This window comes from Loxodonta africana, chromosome 3, assembly GCF_030014295.1.
Source record: "Loxodonta africana isolate mLoxAfr1 chromosome 3, mLoxAfr1.hap2, whole genome shotgun sequence".
Classification (NCBI taxonomy): domain Eukaryota; kingdom Metazoa; phylum Chordata; class Mammalia; order Proboscidea; family Elephantidae; genus Loxodonta; species Loxodonta africana.
In genome coordinates, this window is record NC_087344.1 from 213,257,034 (window position 1) to 213,278,466 (window position 21,433).

At 42.2% G+C, this 21,433-nt stretch overlaps 2 protein-coding genes across 2 annotated transcripts in view; one reads left to right on the forward strand and one right to left on the reverse strand.

The window, feature by feature from the left end:
* The window catches only part of ADCY10 (adenylate cyclase 10), a 195,387-nt gene extending 188,620 nt beyond the window's left edge, over positions 1 to 6,767 (forward strand). Inside the window, exons 31-32 of the mRNA XM_003414895.4 lie at positions 5,889 to 6,077; positions 6,606 to 6,767. Coding sequence (XP_003414943.1) covers positions 5,889 to 6,077; positions 6,606 to 6,767 — 351 coding nt within the window. The remainder of the gene's footprint in view (positions 1 to 5,888; positions 6,078 to 6,605) is intronic.
* A 13,552-nt stretch (positions 6,768 to 20,319) lies between these two features.
* MPZL1 (myelin protein zero like 1) overlaps positions 20,320 to 21,433 on the reverse strand; it is a gene marked incomplete at its 5' end in the record, with an annotated part of 31,546 nt that continues 30,432 nt past the window's right edge. The window contains 1 exon segment of the mRNA XM_010594990.1: positions 20,320 to 20,421. Coding sequence (XP_010593292.1) covers positions 20,320 to 20,421 — 102 coding nt within the window.

Consider the following 21,433-nt stretch of genomic DNA (forward strand, 5'->3'; position numbering starts at 1 on the left):
GAAAGACAGAAAGAGAAAAGAAAAAAAATGCCCCCAGGGATCCCACACAGATTATGTGGGTGGCTCCTAAGCCATGCCGTGCAGCCCGGCTAGAATGGGCTCCTAAGCTACAAAAAGAAAACAAACAAAAGAGAACAAAGCAAAACAAAGCAAAAAAAAAAAAAAAAAAACCAGGGATCCTACCAGCATGGTGTCCTGGGCCAGGGGAGTGGTTCCCCAGTGGAGCGTGGCTTCACAGCCTTTCAAGAAGAAGCAAAGATGGCACACAGAGCTAGATGTTCCAGAGAAAGGAGGGGGAGGTAGTAGGAGACACAGAAGAAACCAAAAGAGACCGAAAGAACAAACACCAGCTCAGGAGCCCGGCCAGTGTTGGCAGGGTGAATCCAAGCAGCCTGAGGCCAAAGCAGTTACCTCCTGGCCAAGAGACTGTGGCTGGCAGGGAGCAGAGGAGGCCGAGAGGGGGAGGCGGTGGGGTTTGTTAGAAAAGCCTATATCGCTCCTTACGGGGTGCTCTGTTGCCTGCTGGGAGCTTCGTGAAGCTGCTTTCCTGTATCCCTGTCCCCCAGTCTCCAACGTGGTTGGGGCAAATCCAGGTGGCACGGAGGTTGCACTTCCTGGCCAGCCGAGCCACTGCAGCCAGCCCAGAAGCTCTGGAGATAGAGCAGTGGGGAGAGAATGGGGAATAGGAAAGCATGTATCATGGTTACTGGGTGCTCTGTCTCCTGCTGGGAGTTCTGCAAAGCTGCTTTCCCTGTGCTGTCTGCCAATCCCCTATAAGAGTCCAAAATGGTGGATCCTTCCTGCGTTAATGATGGGGCCCTCCATAGGTATCTCTCCTAGCTCTCTGTCTTCTGTCAGTTTCTTATTCCATTCGGTGCTTGGCTGACTTCTTTATCGCTTCATTTGACACTTCAGGTTCCAGGAATGACATTTGTTTCTGTTTTACTTAGTTTTTTGGGTCTTTGCTACAGAGGGATGGCGTGGTGCTTCTGTCAATGGCACCATGTTAGCTGAAAGTCTGAAAGTGTGCACTTTTTGACATAAAACATTTATTTGTATCTCAGATTCATAAAGCATTTTTTCTACTGGCTTCTTGGGCTATGGAGATTGCTTCGTTATATAAAACATTATTTTGTAATATAATTTGATGTTTATCAAATGTCTCTTGCTTAAGTTAAAATATAACTTCTGAGGGATTTGAGAAATGCTTAACTTCATGTTGCTCAGAAAAAAATAGTTAAAAAATAATTAATGAGGGGAAATTCATGTAACAAAAAATTAACCATTTTAAAGTAAACAGTTCGGTGGCATTTAGTACATTTACTTAAAATGTTATGCAGTCACCACCTCTGTTTAGTTCCAAAGTAAAATCCCTTACCCATTCAGCAGTTTTCCCTCAGGCCCCCTTCCCCCGGCCCCTGGGGACCAAGAGTCCTCTTTCTGTCTGTATGGATTTATCTTTTCTGGATATTTCATATAAATGTAATTATATAATATGTTACCTTTTGTGTCTGATTTCTTTCACTTAGCATAATGTTTTGGAGGTTCATCCACATTGTAGTATGTGTCAGCACTTAATTCTTTTTTATGGCTGAATGATATTCCATTGTATGTACGAACACAATTTCTTTACCCATTCATTTGTTGATGGATTGTTGAGGTGTTTCTGTCTTTTGTGAAGAGTACTGCTATCTTTGAGTACCTGTTTTTAACTCTTTTGGGTATGTACCTAGGAGTAGAATTGCTGGGTCATGTGGAAATTCTGGGAGCCCTAGTGGTGCAGTGGTTAAGAGCTGCAGCTGCTAACCAAAAAGTTAACAGTTCGAATCCACCAGCTGCTCCTTGGAAACCCCATGGGGCAGTTCTATAGGGTCACTACGATTTGGAATCAACTCTATAGATACAGGTTTGATTTGACTTTTTTTTTTTTAATGGCAATTCTATGTTTAACTAGAATTACCATTAAAAAAATACCTGTTTAACTCCACCACATGTCTGTCAGTTTGTTGTACTGTGATACTGAAAGCTTTGCCATGGATATTTTCAAATACCAGCAGGGTCACCTTTGGTGGACGGATTTCAGCAGAGCTTCCAGACTAAGACAGACTAGGAAGAAGGACCTGATGGTCTAGTTCTGAAAAGATTGGCCAGTGAAAGCCTTATGAATAGCAGCAAAACATTGTGTGATACAGTGCTGGAAGATGATCCCTTCAGTTTGGAGGCACTCAGAATAAGACTGGGAAGCGTTGTCTCCCCAGAGTAGAATTAATTAAATGGCATGGATGTGGCATGACTCAAAATGAGAAGAAACATCTGCAAACATCCATTAATAATCGAAATGTGGAATATATGAAGTATTAAACTAGAAAAATTGACAGTTGTCAAAAAGGAAATGGAATGTATAAACATAAATTACCTAGGCATTAGTGAGCTGAAATGGACTGGCATTGGCCATTTTGAATCAGACAATGATATGGTCTTTTATGCCAGGAATGAAAATTGAAGAGGAATGGCATTGCATTCCTTGTCAAAAGAACATTTCAAGATCTATCCTGATGTACATTGCTGTCAGTCATAGGATAACATCCATAACCCTACAAGGAAGACCAGTTAATATGACTATTCAAATTTACACATCAACCACTAAGGCCAAAGATGAAGAAATGGAAAATTTTTACCAACTTCTGCAGTCTGAAATTGATCAAACATGCAATCAAAACACATTGATAATTACTGACGACTGGAATGTGAAAGTTGTAAACAAAGAAGAAGGATTGGTAGTTGGAAAATATGGCCTTGGTGATAGAAACAGGGCTGGAGATTGCATGATAGAATTTTCCAAGACCAATGACTTCTTCATTGCAAGTACCTTTATTCAACAACGTAAATGGTGACTACACATGTGGACCTTGCCAGATGGAATGCACAGGAATTGAATTGGCTACGTCTGAGACGATAGAGAAGCTCAATATCGTCAGACAGAACAAGACCAGGGGCTAAATGTGGAACAAACCATCAATGGCTCATGTACAAATTCAAGTTGAAGTTGTAGAAAATTAGAACAAGTCCACAACAGCCAAAGTACAACTTGAGTATATCCCACCTGAATTTAGAGACCAACTCAAGGATAAATTTGACATGTTGACTACTAATGACCAAAGACCAGAAGACCAGACAAGTCGTGGAGTAACATCAAGGATATCATATATGAAGAAAGCAAGAGGTCATTAAAAGGACAAGAAAGAAAGCAAAGACCAAAATGGACGTCAGAAGAGACTCTGAAACTTGCTCTTGAACATCAAGTAGCTAAACCAAAAAGAAGTAAAAGAACTGAACAGAAGATTTCAAAGGGTGGCTCGTGTCAGGGCAGTCATCGGTTGTAGCCGGGCAGCCATTTTAATTTTTATATATTACATGAGGTAGGGGTTCAACTTCATTCTTTTGTATGTAGCTATCCATCTGTCTCAGCACCATTTTTTGAAGAGACTATTCTTTCCCCATTGATCGGTCTTGGCGCGCAGAAAAAATAATTTTTACCATCATACCAGAAAACCAAACTGGTTGGCATTGAGTCAGTTTCCACTCATAGTGACTCTATGGGACAGAGTAGAACTGGCCCATAGGGTTTCCAGGGAGTGGCTGGTGGATTCGAACTGCTGACCTTTTGGTTAGCAGCCAAATGCTTAACCATTGCACCACCAGGGCTCCTACCATCTCACAAATGATCTCGCTTATTCCAAGATTCTCTTTTTCCCTCCAAATGCCAGACACACTACATAAGACAAGTGAGTTGGCTGTCATTATTACTTTTAAGTATTTATTTAGTACTAATAAAGGTGTAGCTTACTTTTGGCCAACCTAATATATGAAAATCCAGATAGGTAAACTGGTAGGTGATTAAAAGAAAGCACAGTTTTATTTGATGAGTAGTAAAGTGATGAAACTCAACCATCCCAAAGACAGTACAGGTTAAAACATAATAGGTGCCACTGGGATTACAGCAAAGGTGAGTAAAACACTGTCTTTGCACTCAGGGAGTTTGTGATTTGCTGGGGTTCCAGAAGAGGGTTGGGGTGGACAGCCTAAAAAAAAATTTTTTTTTTTTTTAAAAAGTGGGAGACATAATGAAGAGTAAGAAGCATACAAGAACACAAATTAACGTAAAATCAAACTTTGTATCTTTTGCTGCAAAAGACCTCTTTCAAGTGTTAAAAAGCAAAGATGTCACTTTGAGGACTAAGGGGCGCCTAACCTAAGCCATGTTATTTTCAATCACCTCATATGCATACAAAAGCTGGACAAAGAATAAGGAAGACCTAAGAAGAGTTGATGCATTTGAATTATGGCGAAGAGTATTGAATATACCATGGACTGCCAGAAGAAACGAACAAATTTGTCTTGGAAGGGGAACAGCCAGAGTGTTCCTTAGAAGCGAGGATGGTGAGACTCTGTCTTATGCACTTTGGACATGTTGTCAGGAGGGACCAGTCCCTGGAGAAGGACATCATGCTTGGTAAAGTAGAGGGTCAGCAAAAAAGAGGAAGACTCTCAACGAGAGAGACTGACCCAGTGGCTGCAACAAGGGGCCCAGATATAACGATGGTAAGAATGGGGCAGGAGTGGCAGTGTTTCCTTCTGTTGTACGTAGGGCCGGTACGAGTGGGAAATGACTCCGTGGCACTCAACGACAACAGCAATCTTCCACAGCACATGGAAAGAACAATGTCTCGCATGTAGTGGATGTTTAACTTGTCAAGTGAATGGCAGACTAAACGGATATGTAGCAGGTGGTCAGGAAAATGCAATATTCTAAGTTCCATTTCTGTGATATTCAAGTAAATGCAATAAAACAATAGACACTGTTTTGCCGACCACCAGACTAGTAAAGACACAGGAAAAGACACATTCATCCTCTGGAGAAATCTCTCCTACTTTTCAGAAAACATTCTGGCAAAATGAATAAATATGCACATTATTTGGCTCAGCAATTCTCCTCCCAGGAATTATCCTAAGGAAATAATCATGTGGCAAACAAAAATTTATCTAGGAGAAAATAGAAACTGTATGCCCTTCAAAAAGATTAGTTAAGTCAGCAATGGTACATTTAAACATTGAGATATTTCACAGAAATTTCTGAATGTCTCTTATTTAAAAAATTGTAGTATCTGGCAAGACTAGACCCGCATTCCTGAAGGGCAGCTATTGGCCGGAGTAGGTGAGGCGTTGGCACTTGGATAAGGCATGGCCTGTCTAGTATAACACAGTCCCCTCCAGTTCCCATCATGCCTTATCCAGCCTGCTTATTTATGTTTTTTGTCTGGATCATGCCAATTCTTGAGTTTGTGAGCCCTGATGTAAAAGAATCCCATCAATGGAAATGTTTATAAAATGATGTTAACTGAAAAAAAAAAAACGTTACCCCACTGTGTGACTAGTATGATTCTAGCTGTGGTAAGAGTGTGTGTTTGTGTGTGTGTGACAGAGAAGAAAAAAAGTAGGAAAGCATGTACCTTAAAATCAAAAATATTTCTTTCCAGGTTCTAGAATTATAGAAGATTCTTATTTTCTTTCTGTGCTTTTCAACACAAATTTTCAACAGTTAATTTGTATTGCTGTGATAATCAGAAGGAAATGTATTTTTTAAAAAAGTGTTTACAAAGGGGGATTGAACCCTTCCATATCAGATTTCTGGCTTGGGTGGATGAAAGGGTCTACTGCACATGATATTTATGATCTTATCTCCAACACCTCCTATGTCCGTCTCGGAAACATACTTTCTTAATTGATTATACCGTTGAAATATTCCCAAATCATCTGCAGAGAAAATAACTTTGCATCAAGGGCCAGTGTCTGATTGTGATATACTGTTTTTTTCTTTGGAAAAACAGAACTTGGAGAGTCTTTTGGCTCAAAATACCACTGGCCCTGTCTTCTACCCGAGGCTCTACCACCTGATGGCCTATGTCTGTATACTCATGGGGGATGGGGAGAACTGTGACTTCTTCCTGAACACAGCCCTACAGATCTCTGAAGCCCATGGGAATCTGCTGGAGAAATGCTGGCTGAACATGAGCAAAGTATGTATTGGTAGCTAGCAAGCTGGAGTGGGGGACACTCCCTCTGCCAAGAAAGCCCCAGAAGCCTACTGCCAGGTTAGGTTTCCTCAGGCATAGAAGGTCATCACAGTCATCCTGGACTCTCACTAAAAGAGGTGACATGTTCATAGTTCCGGTAGGGGAGCCGCTGTGTTATCATGGAAGCTTCCCCTCCTCCAAATTCCTGCCCCTCCTTGTGGCACTTACCACTTTCCACTTGTTTACATTTGTTAGCGTGTCTTTTCTCCCCTCAAGACTGAGCACACGTAGTACCTAGCACAGTGCTTTTATACTCAGTATTTGCTGAATAAGTGAATGAATGTACAATCCTGTGTTTATTTAAAGACACATGTGTCAGTACCCTAATCTGGGGGCAAAATTCACCATTTATCTCTGAGTTTACATGGTTTTAAAAGCTCGAGAACATTTTAGCCTGTGGTGTTGGACCAGTCTTGATCACAAGAGTCAAGGAGCACTAATTATTGCTTTGTACTCTTTCTCTCTTTCAAGGAATGGTGGTACTCGAGCTCTGAGTCAGCAGAAGACCAGTGGCTGCAAACAATCTTGAGTCTCCCCTCATGGAAAAAAATCGTATCAGGCAAGGTTAATATACAGGACATTCATAAAAACAAATTCCTGATGAGAGTCAATATCTTGGACAACCCTTTCTAACATTTCATGAGAGAGAACAAAGATTTCAGTAAGATCCCCCTCCTCAGGTGATTATCCATTGTTAACCTTTCTCTGTAGCCAGCACTCTCCAGGTTCCTACATACTCTCTTCTGTTCCACACACAGAGCCAGGCTCCGTGGTTTCTTCTCTTTCTGGAGAATCAAAAAGGGGCAGCCATGTTTTGCTTTACTTTCTCCTAACTTTACACAAATTGCCTTTACCTTTCATATTGCTTTAGCTTGACCTCTTTGTTCCAGCCCATGCAAATTTGTATCATATGGAAAACATTAAAGTCAAGATGGTACATGTTACAACAGATACATTTCTAAGTAATGTATTAAACTAAAAAATGTTAGTTTTTTAAATGTCCAGTTGTGAAATGTTTGGCATACAGCACAATATTATAAACAGCAAACTTTGTCATGGTCTAGACACTGGACATGAGTAAAACACTGCTTTGCACTCAAGAAGGTTGTGGTTTGAAAAGACATGTTTCGTAGTGTGTGATGCAGCTTCCAAAGTCAGGATGACGTCCTAACTTCTCTAGCCATGTGCATTAAATATCTCTGGGAATAATTTTTTTAAAAGTTGAAATATTAGTAATTTTGATATGGGTACCTCTTACATGGCTAAAGTTTATATATTTTTATAGTTAAGAAAGTGGTAGTACTCATCTTCATTTCCCAGATGGAAAGGCAATGCTGTGTGTTTTTTCTCTTAATAACATAACTGATTTCCACAAAGGAGATTGGACAGTCCCACTTGATATCACAACGTGAACCACAGAGCTTCGACTGGTGGCCTGGCATGCGGGGGCCAGAGCATGAGTTGTAACGTGAGCTCTGCCACAAGTATACTTAATCCTATGGGCTCATCCTGTGACCTCTCAACTTCACTGCTGCTCGTGAGTATAGAATAAAATAATGGAGGTGAAAGAGCCTTGAAAATGACAAAGTGCCATACAAGCAAAAACAAATTAGTATTGTTATACAGATGACTGCTTTGAAAAACAAACATGTCAGATATTAAAGTTCAAGCAAGTATTATCCCCTTCAAAACTGTCAGCCTAGAAGCTCCATACTTGTCCCATGGAGCTACAAATTCCTTACTACTTAATTGCCTTCATTATCTATTACATCACCCATCTTATCCATTCGCTTATTAACTCATTCAACTAAGATTTTCTGACTCATGTACGAAGCACTGATTAAGCACTGGAGACAGATAGAAAGACATGAAACGCACCAACCTTGACTGACCTCAGCAAGCTCATAGGTCCAGTAAAAGAAACAGACACACAGATAAACTTCACTTAGCGCATCCCGCCGTAGTTTTAATAGAGGTGTGTACACAGCATACAGAATATCGTGGGAAGAGTGGCACAAATAAAACCCATACACCCTGGAAGACTTCGCCGAACTGCCTCTGAAACTTAGGTCATTTTGATTGCACTGTCATAATGTAATGCCTTAATCATAACGATTTCTTACATTTACACGACTCCTTACAGCTACAAAGAGTTTTGCAGCCCACTCTTATCTTCTCCTTGCAGCCCCGAGAGGTGAGAATGGCAGGTGCAGTGAACTGGGGCCCAAACCCCAAAATCTTCTCCCCTTGACCAGGCACATTCTACTCCGCCCTGCTGCCTCTCGGTCTGGACTTCTGCAAACCATCAGGAAACTTTGCCCCTTCTGTCTTAAATAGGGGAAGAACAAGAACGATGGGATAAGCACAGCTGAGATCCAAAGGACAGGAAGAAGAATACCTGAGCCCAGATTATAGAAGGTCGAGTGGGAGTTGTATTCCAAGCAGAAGAAATAGAATGAAAAGGCAAGAGGATGAGACAGAGCAAGACATGTTTAGAAAACTAATAGATCCGCGCAGTCTACATGTAAGGGTCTGTTATTAATGAGACCCTGATCATGAAAGACCTAATATGCTAAAGAAATTGCATTTCCAGTAAAGAATTTTAAAGTTAAGGTACATATGAAGCATCTAAGTGGAGACAGCTAACAAATGGTTGGGTATGAGTCTGGAGTTTGAGAGATTTGGTAATCAACAATATATAAGATGCAGCCAATGCCGTGAGAATGGTTGCGATGGTACGGAGCAGGTGTACAGAGTAAGCAGAGAAAAGGGGCAAGGAGTATCCTGTGGGAGACACCTCCACAGAGACTAAACAGGGTTCTCTGTTTTGGAGAAAACCAGTCCAGAGTGTGGTATGGTGGCGGCCAAGGGAAGATCGTTCAAAGAAGAGGAGAGTTAGAAGTGTCAAGTGCTATAAAGCGATCATTGAAGAAAAGTGTGTCAGTTATTAAGCTATTGTTTCTCAGCTTCTAACCCACCCTTCTATTCAGCTGTGATGTAGTGGCTGAGATTTCTGCTTTGCCAGATGCTCCCTGTCAGGCTCTGCCAATAGGAGGCATCACAAGGAGAGAGTCTACTTCCTGTTCTTTTTTTTTTTTTTTTTGCTTCCTGCTTGCTTGGCTGCTAACCAACAGGTTGGTGGTTCAAACCCACCAGGGGTTCCACGGGAGAAAAGACCTGGCAATCTGCACCCGTAAAGATTACAGCCTTGTAAACTCCATGGGGCAGTTCTGCTCTGTCCTATAGGGTTGTTATGAGCTGAAATCAACTCGATGGCACACAACCACAATAACCTGTTAGCCTTACCCTGGCATTGGTTCTCAACCTGACAGCACTGATTCACTCCAATAACAGCAGAGGATTCCAGTTTGCAACTTTTCCCACACTCAGGAAGGTGCCTTCTCCTCAGAGGTCTGGGTCTCAGTCCCCTTGGGCCTCTCTTCCAAGCTGTAAGTTCTAATAATTCCAATCTCTACACTTTGTTCTCCAGCCCTAGGGTGGTAGCTGCTTCCTGTAGTTGCTACCTCTGTGGTACTTTTTTTGCCTTTCAGTTCTTCAATACCTAGTTAACAATTCTTTCAAATAAATTTTCTCCATTTAAACAGTTGGTGAAGTTTCTGTCTCCTGACTGGACCCACACTAGTACAGAAATAATTGAAAAGTGGAAGTTTTTGGTGTACCTTTAAAAATAAAAGTTTCAGTGCAGTAAATGGGAAAATGATAGAGTGTAGTGGACTGAGGAATAAACTATTGTTGTCAAGTGTCCTCCAGTCAGCTCTGACTCATAACAACCTCATGTACAACAGAATAAAATGTTGCCTAGTCCTGCACCATCCTCACAATCGTTGCTATATTTGAGCCCACTGCTGTCGCTCTTATGTCACTTCATCTCATTGAGGGTCTCCCTCTTCTTTGCTGACCCTCTACATTACCAAGCATGATGTCCTTCTCCAGAGGTTGGTCCCTCTTGCTGATGTGTCCAAAGTAAGCCAGACGAAGTCTCTCCATTTTTGCTTCTAAGGAACGTTCTGACTGTACTTCCTTTGAGACAGATTTGTTTGTTATTATGGCAGTCCATGGTATATTCAATATTCTTTGCCAACACCACGATTTTTTTTTTATGAACTTTTATTGAGCTTCAAGTGAATGTTTACAAATCAAGTCAAACTGTCACATATAAGTTTATATACACCTTACTCCGTTCTCCCACTTGCTCTCCCCCTAATGAGTCAGCCCTTCCAGTGTCTCGTGACAATTTTGCCAACTTCCAACTCTCTCTATCCTCCCATCCCCCCTCCAGACAGGAGTTACCAACACAGTCTCAAGTGTCCACCTGATACAAATAGCTTCCTCTTCATCAGCATCTCTCTCCTACCGACTGTCCAGTCCCTTTCATGTCTGATGAGTTGTCTTCGGGAATGGTTCCTGTCCTGGGCCAACAGAAGGTTTGGGGACCATGACCGCTGGGATTCCTCTAGTCTCAGTCAGACCATTAAGTATGGTCTTTTTATGAGAATTTGATGTCTGCATCCCACTGATCTCCCGCTCCCTCAGAGGTTCTCTGTTGTGCTCCCTGTCAGGGCAGTCATCGGTTGTGGCCGGGCACCAACTAGTTCTTCTGGTCTCAGGATGATGTAGGTCTCTGGTTCATGTGGCCCTTTCTGTCTCTTGGGCTCTTAGTTGTCGTGTGACCTTGGTGTCCTTCATTCTCCTTGGATCCAGGTGGGTTGAGACCAATTGATGCATCTTAGATGACCACTTGTTAGCATTTAAGACCCCAGACGCCACATTTCAAAATGGGATGCAGAATGTTTTCATAATAGAATTATTTTGCCAATTGACTTAGAAGTCCCCTTAAACCATGGTCCCCAAAGCCCCGCCCTTGCTCCGCTGACCTTTGAAGCATTCAGTTTATCCCGGAAACTTCTTTGCTTTTGGTCCCGACACCACAATTTGAATGTGTCAATTCTTCTTGGGTCTTCCTTATTCATTGTCCAGCTTTCGCACGCATAAGAGGCAACTGAAAACACCATGGCTTGGGTCAGGCACACCTTAGTCCTCAAAGTGACATCCTTGCTTTTTAAGATTTTCAGGGCTTCCATGCAAGTTCGTAGCACCCAAGGAGATGAGATGCTCCAGGAAAAAGCCAGGGTGCCCCTCTATCCTTCAGTCATCCTCCAAGACTTCAGAAGCTTCTTTCATATTATTGTATTGGCCTCTAATCAAGCAAAAGCAAAAACTGGGCAAGGCAGGAAGCAGTAGACAGTGCAGGGATGCAATTCCCCCAGGGCTGATGTATGAAAGGGGGAAAGGAGCAAGAGGAAGGAAAGATGGAGGCTGGATTAAAAAAATCGGCCTTCCCTGCCTCTGAGTCCAGAGGAGCATGCCTCAGGCTCTAAAGCACCTTGAACTTGGCTGCCTATCCTGACTATGCCACAAATAAGTCATGTGGCCTTGGGAAGTCCCTTTTCATCAGTTTCTTCATCTGTAAAACAAGGTCTGCTTCCTCTCCATGAGGCTGTGATTCTGTGCCCCAGCAACAGGGATTGATGGAGGTGTAGTTTCTCTCTGGCCAACAGATGGCAGCACTGGATCTTTGCTGTGTCTCCGTTTCCTCATTTGTAAAATGGCAGTAATAATAGTATCCACCTCATAAAGCTGTTGTGAGTTATTAGAGGTAAAGTGTGCAGAATTATGCTAGGGGAGACAGATGATTACAATGCAGAGCTATGAGAAGGCCTGCGTGGGGTTTGCGGGAAAACAAAGTGGAGCGGTATGTGCACTAATACGGCTATAGAAGGTTCAGGAAATTTTCCTAGAAAGGAAATAAGATTCAGCCGGATGAAGGGCTCTCTGTGCCGGGACAACATTAGGCACTGGAGATGTTTTGGATCCTGGCCTCTCCGGCTGGGTGTGGATGAAGCTCCACCTGAAGAAGGGAGGTGGGTGAGGGATGATGACGAAGGCAGGCAGGATCTGGATGACCCAGGTGGGTTTGGGTCACTGAATGGCTTTAAGTGAGGAAGTGCATGGACCACATTTCTGTTTTAGAAAGACTGTCACCTTGGTGGGGAGGGATTGAAAGCAAGCTGGGCCAAGATGAAATCTGGGAGAATGCCCCTGTTGCAGGCTTGGAATTAGCATAGCCTGCGATAGAGAAGTGGCAGTGGAGATGGGGATGAGAGCATTAATCTGAAAGCTACTGGAGGACACAGAATATACCAAATTGAGATTGGTTTTCCAAGAATGATGCTCAGAAGTTACAGATACAAAAGGAGAGGCCAAGTAAAATAAGGACTGAAAAGCTTCAGGCATCTGCATGGTTCCCATTAGTTGCTAAGTGGACTGTTACGTCCATCCCCCATTGCAACACCCCAACTTCAGCCCTTCAACCCCAGTTCCCCCCTCATCGTCCAGTTTTCCCAGTCACCGCTCACCTGTCTTCAGTCCCACAGCCAGTCATTGTGTTCTGCCAGTACTTGTTAACATTCTTCCTAAATATTCCTCAGATCCTTCCCATCATCTTTTCCCCACTGCTGGCTGCCGGCTCCTTCATTTCTGAGCACTGCAATAGCCACATAATTAATTGGTTTCCCTATTTCAGATCTTCCTTCTCCCCCTTTTAACCCATCCTCCACCAAATAGCAGGGCAATCTTGCTAAAATACAAATCCCCTTTTGGGAATCCTCCACTTAGGATCCTATTTACCTTCAGGACAACATGCCAATTTCCTGGCCCTGAACGTAAGAGCTTTAAGGCCTGACTTCCTCCCAAATCAAATGCTGTAATCACCCTGTCCTCACTCTCTCCCACCCTGAATTTTTGGGTCTGGTCCTAGCTGCTTTGTTTAGGACTGTCTTTTCTCCAACCTCATCAAGGGCAGGTATTCTCTGTCCCTCGTCTTGTAAGCTCAGCACTCAGCACAGTGCTAAGTCTTAGAAGGCTCTCGGTGCTTTCTGTCATGTGCATAGTTGCATCCCAGCATGTAGCATTGTGTGGGTACAGTAACCCATAAATGCATTGAAGGAGTGAGTGAAGGAGTCTACACTGCTTATCTATCAAAAACTGGTAGCCCAGTGAGTTTACGTTAATGTTGTTGTTAGGTGCCGATGAGTCAGTTCCGACTCATAGTGACCCTATGCACAACAGAATGAAACACTGCCCCGTCCTGCACCATCTTTATCATCATTGCTATGCTCAAGTCCATTGTTACAGCCACTGTGTCAATCCATCTCATTAAGGGTCTTCCTCTTTTTGTCTGACCTTTTACTTTACCAAACATGATTCCCTTCTCCAGGGATTGATCACTCCTGATACCATGTCCAAAGTATGTGAGATATAGTCTCACCATCCTTGCTTCTAAGGAGCATTTTGGTTGTACTTCTTTCAAGACAGATTTGTTTGTTCTTTTAGCAGCCCATGATATACTCAATATTCTTCGACAACACCACAATTCAAAGGTGTCAATTCTTCTTTGGTCTTCCTTATTCATCGTCCAGCTTTCACATGCGTATGAGGCAGTTGAAAATACCAAGGCTTGGGTCAGACGCACCTTAGTCTTCAAGGTGACATCTTTGCTTTTCAACACTTTAAAGAGGTCTTTTGCAGCGGATTTGCCCAATGCAATGTGTCTTTTGATTACTGCTGTATCTATGGGTATTGATTGTGGATCCAAGTAAAATGAAATTCTTGACAACTTCAGTCTTTTCTCCATTTATCATGATGTTGCTTATTGGTACAGTTGTGAGGATTTTTGTTTTCTTTATGTTGAGATGCAGTCCATAAGAAAGCTATGGTCTTTGATCTTCATCAGTAAGTGCTTCAAGTCCTCTTCACTTTCAGCAAACAAGGTTGTGTCATGTGCATAACACAGGTTGTTAATGAGTCTTCCTCCAATCCTGATGCCCTGTTCTTCTTCATATTATGTTAATGGAGGACAAACAACTCAGAAAAGGAGGGTGAGAATGGTTGCACAAGCCAAAGAATGTAATCAATGTCACTGAATTATACATGTAGAAACTGTTGAATTGGTGTATGTTTTGCTATGTATATTCAACAATAACAACAAAATAAAATTAAAACAAACAACAACAACAAGAAAACTGGCAGCCACCAGGGTCACTGTGGGATCTGCCCAGATCTCCCACAATGCCTTCACAGCAGGAGAAAAAAGGGCTGTGGGGTATTTTGTGAGTGTGCCTGTAACCTAGCATAAAAACCCTACAAGGTTGTCAATTCTTGCATGGTCTGTACCTGTGCTGTCCATTAGAATTTTCTGCGATGAAGGAAATGTTCTGTATCTGTGCTGTCCAATATGGTAACCATTAGCCACATGTGGCTACTGAGCTCTTGAAATGTGCTGTGACTAAGGAACTAGATTTTAAATTTCATTTCATTTAAATGTAAATTGCCACATGTGGCTAGTAGAGACTGTACTAAACAGAGTAGGTCTATACATACCCACATTAACCTGAAAATGATAAAGCTGAACCACTGAAGGATTAACTTGGAGATTTCTATAGCAGAAAATAATACCAGCTCGGATCAGAGGGGAATTATTAATATACAGGAGAAAATATAAAAGGCTAGATAAGCCAAACCTCTTATCAAAATGTCTTTATCCAACTAATGTGATTTCCAAAACCAAAACCTCAAAAAAAGTCTGGTGATCTGCTTCCGAAAAGCCAGCCGTTGAAAACCCAGTGGAGCACAGTTCTACTCTGACACAGGGTCACTGTGAATCAGTCAACTCCATGGCAACTGGTTTACTGATAGGGAGGAAGGGGCACAAAGGGTGGCTGGGAGGAGTCAGTATCTAAAACCTTGAAATTAATTTAAATAGACATAAAATTTACAATAGAAACTAAATTCTTTAACTTCTTATGGTGTTTTTAGTTGGAGAGGACATGGAAGAAGGCCAGCTATTCTCAGCTAAGCACTAGCTCAGCCCCTAAGTTTACTTCATTTCTCTCCCTTGCACTTTTTTCATCTTGCTCAATCTCAATTAGTCAACATTAAATTATTAGCTCAACATCCTCTCCAAGAGCCAGACATGTGCTCATGCCCAAGGCTGCACTCTGCACCATGTGATCTCCTTACCAGCGATCAATGTTGTTTCATATTCATTTAACCCCTTATGACCGCAGTCACTTGCTGGCTGCCAGTTTTACATTCTTTAGGACCAAGATCCTTGTGTAAGCTTTTCAGAAATTTCCCTCCCTGCCAGAGTAACTTCCTTCAGGAATGGCTTACAAGTAAAAGACCAGGGCTTTTTAGAAACATCCAGAGACATTATAGACAAACCATTTGGGGTTTAGGTGGGCCAGCAATAACCAGGACAGGATTTTGCAAAATGTTCCACGTTCTTATGCGCCTATTGTATATTCTAAGAGATTCCCTATAAAATACATTTTAAATTTATGCTTCTTTAATTAAAATAAACTTAGCAATTAAAAGAATAATTCTATTCAAAGCTAGAGAAAGAATCAAGAATGTGGGTTAGATTCAAAATTCTGTCACTTTGGAGACTGTGTCAGAGGCTGGGAAACCTGGGGCCTTAAGCAAACTGGCCTTTAGCTTTGCTTTTTCAGTAACCCCCACCTCCACAACAGAGCAGTGATTGCAGACACCTGAAATTACTTACTTGCCTCAAAGAGGAAAGTACAGTCAGTCCCCGGGTCACGAAGGTCCAACCTACTGTTCAACTTAGAAACGTTCCACTTAGGAAGAACTCTCACTTGCCCCTTAATGTTACATAAATTTACCCCAACTTTGAAATGATTAACTCGACCTCTACTCACAACAAATTCTTCATCACAGTCTCCTTCGCTTGCTGTACATGCAGCTTTTAAATCACTGAAAAGGCTTGGAAATTTTTTTTTTGCACTAACCAAAACCCGCCGCTGTCAAGTCGGTTCTGACTATAGTGATCCTATAGGACAGAGTAGAACCGTCTCATGGGGTTTCCAAAGCTGTAAATCTTTACTGAAGCAGGCTGTCACATCTTCCTCCTGCGGAGCACCTGGTGGGTTCGGACTACCGACCTTTTGGTTAGCAGCCAAGCACTTTAACCACTGAACCACCAGAGCTCCTTTTCTTGTACTAAACCCAAACCAAACCAAACCTATTGCCGTTGAGTTGATTCTGGCTCATAGCAACCCTCTAGGACAGAGTAGAACTGCCTCATAGGCTTTCTAAGGAGCAGCTGCTGGATTTGAACCGCTGACCTTTTGGTTAGCAGCCAAGCTCTTAACCAGTGTGCCACCACGGCTCCTGGATTGAATTGTGTCCCTCAAAAATATGTTTCAATTTGGCTAGGTCATGATGCCCAGTATTTTGTGATTGTCCACCATTTCATCATCTGATGCAATTTTCCTGTGTGTTGTAAATCCTACCTCTATGACGTTAATGAGGTGGGATTAGTGGCAGTTATGTTAGTGAGGCAGGACTCAATCTACAAGACTAGTTTGCATTATAAGTCAATCTCTTCTGAGATTTTAAAAAAAGAAGCAAACAGAGAGACGTGGGGACCTCATAGCACCAAGAAACAAGAGCCGGGAGAATAGTGCATCCTTTGGACGCAGGGTCCCTGTGCTGAGAAGGTCCTTGACCAGGGAAGATTGATGACAAGGACCTTCCTCCAGAGCCAACAGAGAGAGAAGGCCTTCCCCTGGAGCTGGCACCCTGAATTCAGACTTCTAACCTCCTAGATTGTGAGAGAACAAATTTCTCTTTGTTAGTGCTATCCACTTGTGGTATTTCTGTTATAGCAGTACTAGATAACTAAGACAGAATTTGGTACTGGGAGTGGGGTGCTGCTTTAACAGATACCTAAAATATGGAAGTGGTTTTGAAACTGTGGATGGACAGAGCTGGAACAATTTTAAAGTGCCTAACAGTAAAAGCCTAGATTTCCTTGAAAAGACCGTTGGTGGAATTATGGACATCAAAGACAATTCTAGTGGGGACTCAGAAAAAAGTGAGGGGAGCTGTTACACTGGAGATGGTGCAGATGGTGAGAAATGGCAGCAGCAGAGAAACAGCAGCAGCAGAACCAGGATACCAGCGCCAGACAGCACTGAAGCCAAGCCATGAAGCAAGAGAGCTGAGTGTCTTTGGCAAAAGGCTTCCTGGCGGAGTGGGGTGCCGGCCCACAGAGCAACAGGGCTGAGTACCTTCCCGCCGAAGTATACTGGCAGGGTAGAGTGCCTCCTGGCACTTATTGGTGGACCTACAGAGCTTTGGAACCCTTGCCTGAGCTGGGCAAACATAGGCAGTGAGGTCCAAGGGACTGAGAGGCCAAGGAATCTGGAAGGAAAAGGTGAAGAGACAAGGAACACAAGAAACAGAGCTGCCTCAGTCTCAAAAGGTAGAGCCACGACCTGTGTGGTCTCAGAGGATGGGCTCAAAGGATGGAGCCCTTGCCTCTAGAATTTCTAAGGGTAAAGTTGCCACTCAGATGAACTAGAAGAATGGGGCCGCCCAAATCCGAGGAAGCAGAATTGCCATTCCTGTGGGCCTGGAAGGCAGAGCTGAAGCCCAGGGCCAAGGGGATTCCACCCATAGTCCAAGGACCTGTTGAGGAAGGAGGAAAAGGAGAACATCTTTTCTCTCTGTAAAAAATGATTGTAAGGAAATGTTACACACACATATAAACATACATGCTTAGTATCTCGGCAGTTTGTATCCTTTCTACCTTAAAAAGAGTCTTGGTGCACTGTACAAGTCTCAACAGTGGCCAAAGGCTAAGAGTATCATTATCTTGGCATCAGTTTGAAGAATGGTGACAATTCCAACATCCCTCCTCTACCCTCTAAAACCATAAAAGAGGTCTTCTAAAATCTTCTGTCATTTTCAAAATGGATACCAGACAAAGTTTATCACTTTGCAGAAATGCCTTGGAGTAAACAGTCAGTGTCATTCGTGGTGAGAGAGATCATGAGTGAGCAGAGTCAGCGGAGTTTGTTCTATTCCACCCAGAACACAGAACAACACACTACACAGCTTCTGAAGATGCTAAATCTTCCCTGTTTACTTACTTACAAATGGAATGCAAGTTGGACCATTAGAGAAATGACAACACATAGCTCCTTGGGTAATAAAGGCCTTTTATGTATGGGAAGCCCTAGTGGTGTAGTGGTTAAGAGCTATAGCTGCTAACCAAAAGGTTAGTGGTTCAAATCTACGAGGCACTCCTTGGAAACCCTATGGGGCAGTTCTACTCTGTCCTACAGGGTCAGTATGAGTCGGAATCGACTTGACAGCAACGGGTTTGGTTTTCTGTTTGTTTTATGTATGGAGCAGAGTTAGTTTTGAAACTCAAATGCCCTTTCTCCATTATATCACCTCACACACACACACATTCATTTTTCAGCTTTGAATTCTGCGCTGTCCCCTCTATTAATTCTCTCAGGACCCAGCCTTCCAACACCCCTAAAAAGAGGACAGAAGGTGGGATGGAAAAGGAAGCATCCCACAGTGGGCTTAAAACTAAACAGGAGAAAAACTAACATTACCTCCCATTCCCACTTACCCCAACATCCTCTGTGGACCATCCAGTCACTATTCTTCCTGTAACTGAGTTTTTAGAAATTTTTAGAGGGAGTGGGAACCCTGTTTCTTTAAAAATAAAATAACCCAGGAACTTGGAGAAAATGGCAATATAAATATATATTTAGTGATTTTTACCACGTTCTTCGTTAGTAGTAAAATATAAAAACTCATAGGTTTGAGACAGGGTGGGGGTCAAAATGGGAGAAAATGAATTATTGGGCAAGATGCACAAATTGCATTTCTTGTTTATCAATCCCATTGTAATGAGGGGAAAAAACTGAGGAAAAAAAAAAAAAAGGAACAGAGAAAACTTTCCCAAAGTAGCAGTACAAGCCTCACTTGCTGATTAAAAAATTTTGACACTTTTTGACCTCAAAGGTCTTTGAGAAACTGTGAACCTATTATAGAGCCATCCATGACTGACTGAGGCCACTTGCTGGAATCATGCCTGAAACTTATAGAGAAGATGATTCTCTAGAGAGAGCTCTGAGATACCGGAGACTGTCAAGCCAATGATTCCATTTCTGCTTTCTTAGAAGGAAATGAAACTCCTCTCCTTCACCTGTATGGGACTCATATTTCAAGCAGGGAAGGACTTCAGCAAAGAGAAAAACAAATACCCTTTACTCTCCAAATGAGACAGCTCTCCTCAAGCAAAGCCCAGATTTTCCACTTTAATTGTGTCTATGGTACTTTTTTTTTTTTTATGGTACTGGTCTAACCGGGTCCCTGGGTGATGCAAATGGTCAACGCGCTCTGACGTTAACCGAAAGGTTGGAGGTTTGAGTCTGCCTAGAGGCCTGGTGATCTACTTCCAAAAAATCAGCCACTGGAAACCTATGGAGCACAGTTCCACTCTGGCACACATGGGGTTGTCATGAGTTGACAGCAATTTTTGTTTGGTTTGGTTTGGCTATTGGTCTAAAAGGAAGCGACCTCAGGCATTTATTCTTTGCTCATCTTGCTAACGTGAATCTACAAACTGATATGATGTACCTAAAGGGTATAATGTTAAGGTAAATCTATATAACATGTAAAGCTACACACTGCCTCTTATTTTAGAAAAACAGCAACAAAACCTCAAACTGTCTTATTTTCAAGAGGCATAGCTAATGGATGTTCTCTAAATGCTACAAGCAAGTAAGTGGTGCTGACACTGCATTAAAGGCCATTTGGATATGCTTTCATCACGGTACCTCCATTCTCCAACTGCAGTAAATTCCAAGAGTAGTGAAGCCTTTAGGTTAGATAAAAAGGCCACGCGTATTAGAATAATAAAGGATCTCTTACTGTTTCCATTAAGGCAAACCATATCAAAATGATGGCAATAGGAATGTTTCTGAAATCTCCCAGTCCTAACGGATCCTGAAAGAAAGTACAAAAACAGCAAAACCGTTTATATATACATAGACTCATACCATCTCTTCACCAGGAACCACTGGCTCCTCACATCAGCAGGGTTAAATAGAATATTTATACATATCCTTTATAGATGTCTTTTGCTCCCACTCTGGCAGATACACCCAAGGTGACAAGTGCTTGTCCTTGCCTGGGTTTCCACGGCCACATCTCTTTCTTCACAAGAGTCCAGTCTGAACTTGTTCCTTGCTTAGGATATGTTCTGAACCTTCTCTTAATTTTTCTGAGTGTCAGCATACACCACAGACCCTGACTTGTTAATCTTGTCACTGTGGTGTCCACCAGAGTGATCTAGCTGTGCATGTTTTAATGGGCCCTGGAGAAAAAAAGTGGAATTAGAGGTTTGGAAAAACTGATAGTCACTTCAGGTGCACGCGGAGAAGCAATAATGAAAGTGATGACATCAGGGTTCCAAAGCAAAGAGCTCTCTCTTTTGAGAAAGTCTTCAAGTTTATGAAGTTCACTTTAAAACAAGAATGGACATATGTTGATAATTGTTAAAGCTGGTACCTGGGAGTTCATTACACTATTCTCTCTACTTTTGTATATGCTTGGAAATTCCTGTAAGAATACATTTTTTAAAAAGCCTTCTTAAGAATATCCCTTATATTAGTATCTGTCACAGAATTTCCTTAACCTTACAGTTGGAATCAAAGTCTGAAGACTAAGACTGACCCTTCTAACAATCCGAGAATCACTGAAATCAGTGGCTTCAGGGAGATTTATGTAAGAAGCCAACATATTTGGTGCCACCCAAAGATGTAATCAATTTTAACTGGCCACTTTATACAAAGAGGTATATAAAAACACCTCAAATATTCTTCAACTACTTATCAAGCACAATTCTTTTAAACTGATTCTATCATAACCAATAAAAACATTGCTTCTTTGATTGCTAAGATCAGATGATTGTTTTTCCTGTTTTTTTTTTTTTTTTTAAAGATGCAATCTCTAGCTAAAATACAAAGAAAAACTCTTGATGGATTAAGTAGAAGATATCCTCTTCTTAGCCTCAGCAGCAAGGAAGAGGTTAAAAGTCCCAGACGGCATTCAGGGTCCAGTCCAGGAAAGAAAAGGAAGGTTGGGCTGCCCGGGGATGCAGCGAATTCCTTGCCATTTGGGGGAAGAGGGGTCTGAACAGAGGCTGTGGGTTCAAATATCAGACAGGGGGTTGTACTTGATGACCCTTTCAACCCAGAGATTCTCTAATTGTAAGACAGACAGACAGACAAACCAAAAAGATCCCTGGTATTCAAAACAGAAAATTAATACAACCCAAAGGCAACTTTTCTCCGCATCAGGGAAACTCTTGTTGAGAAGTCTAATAT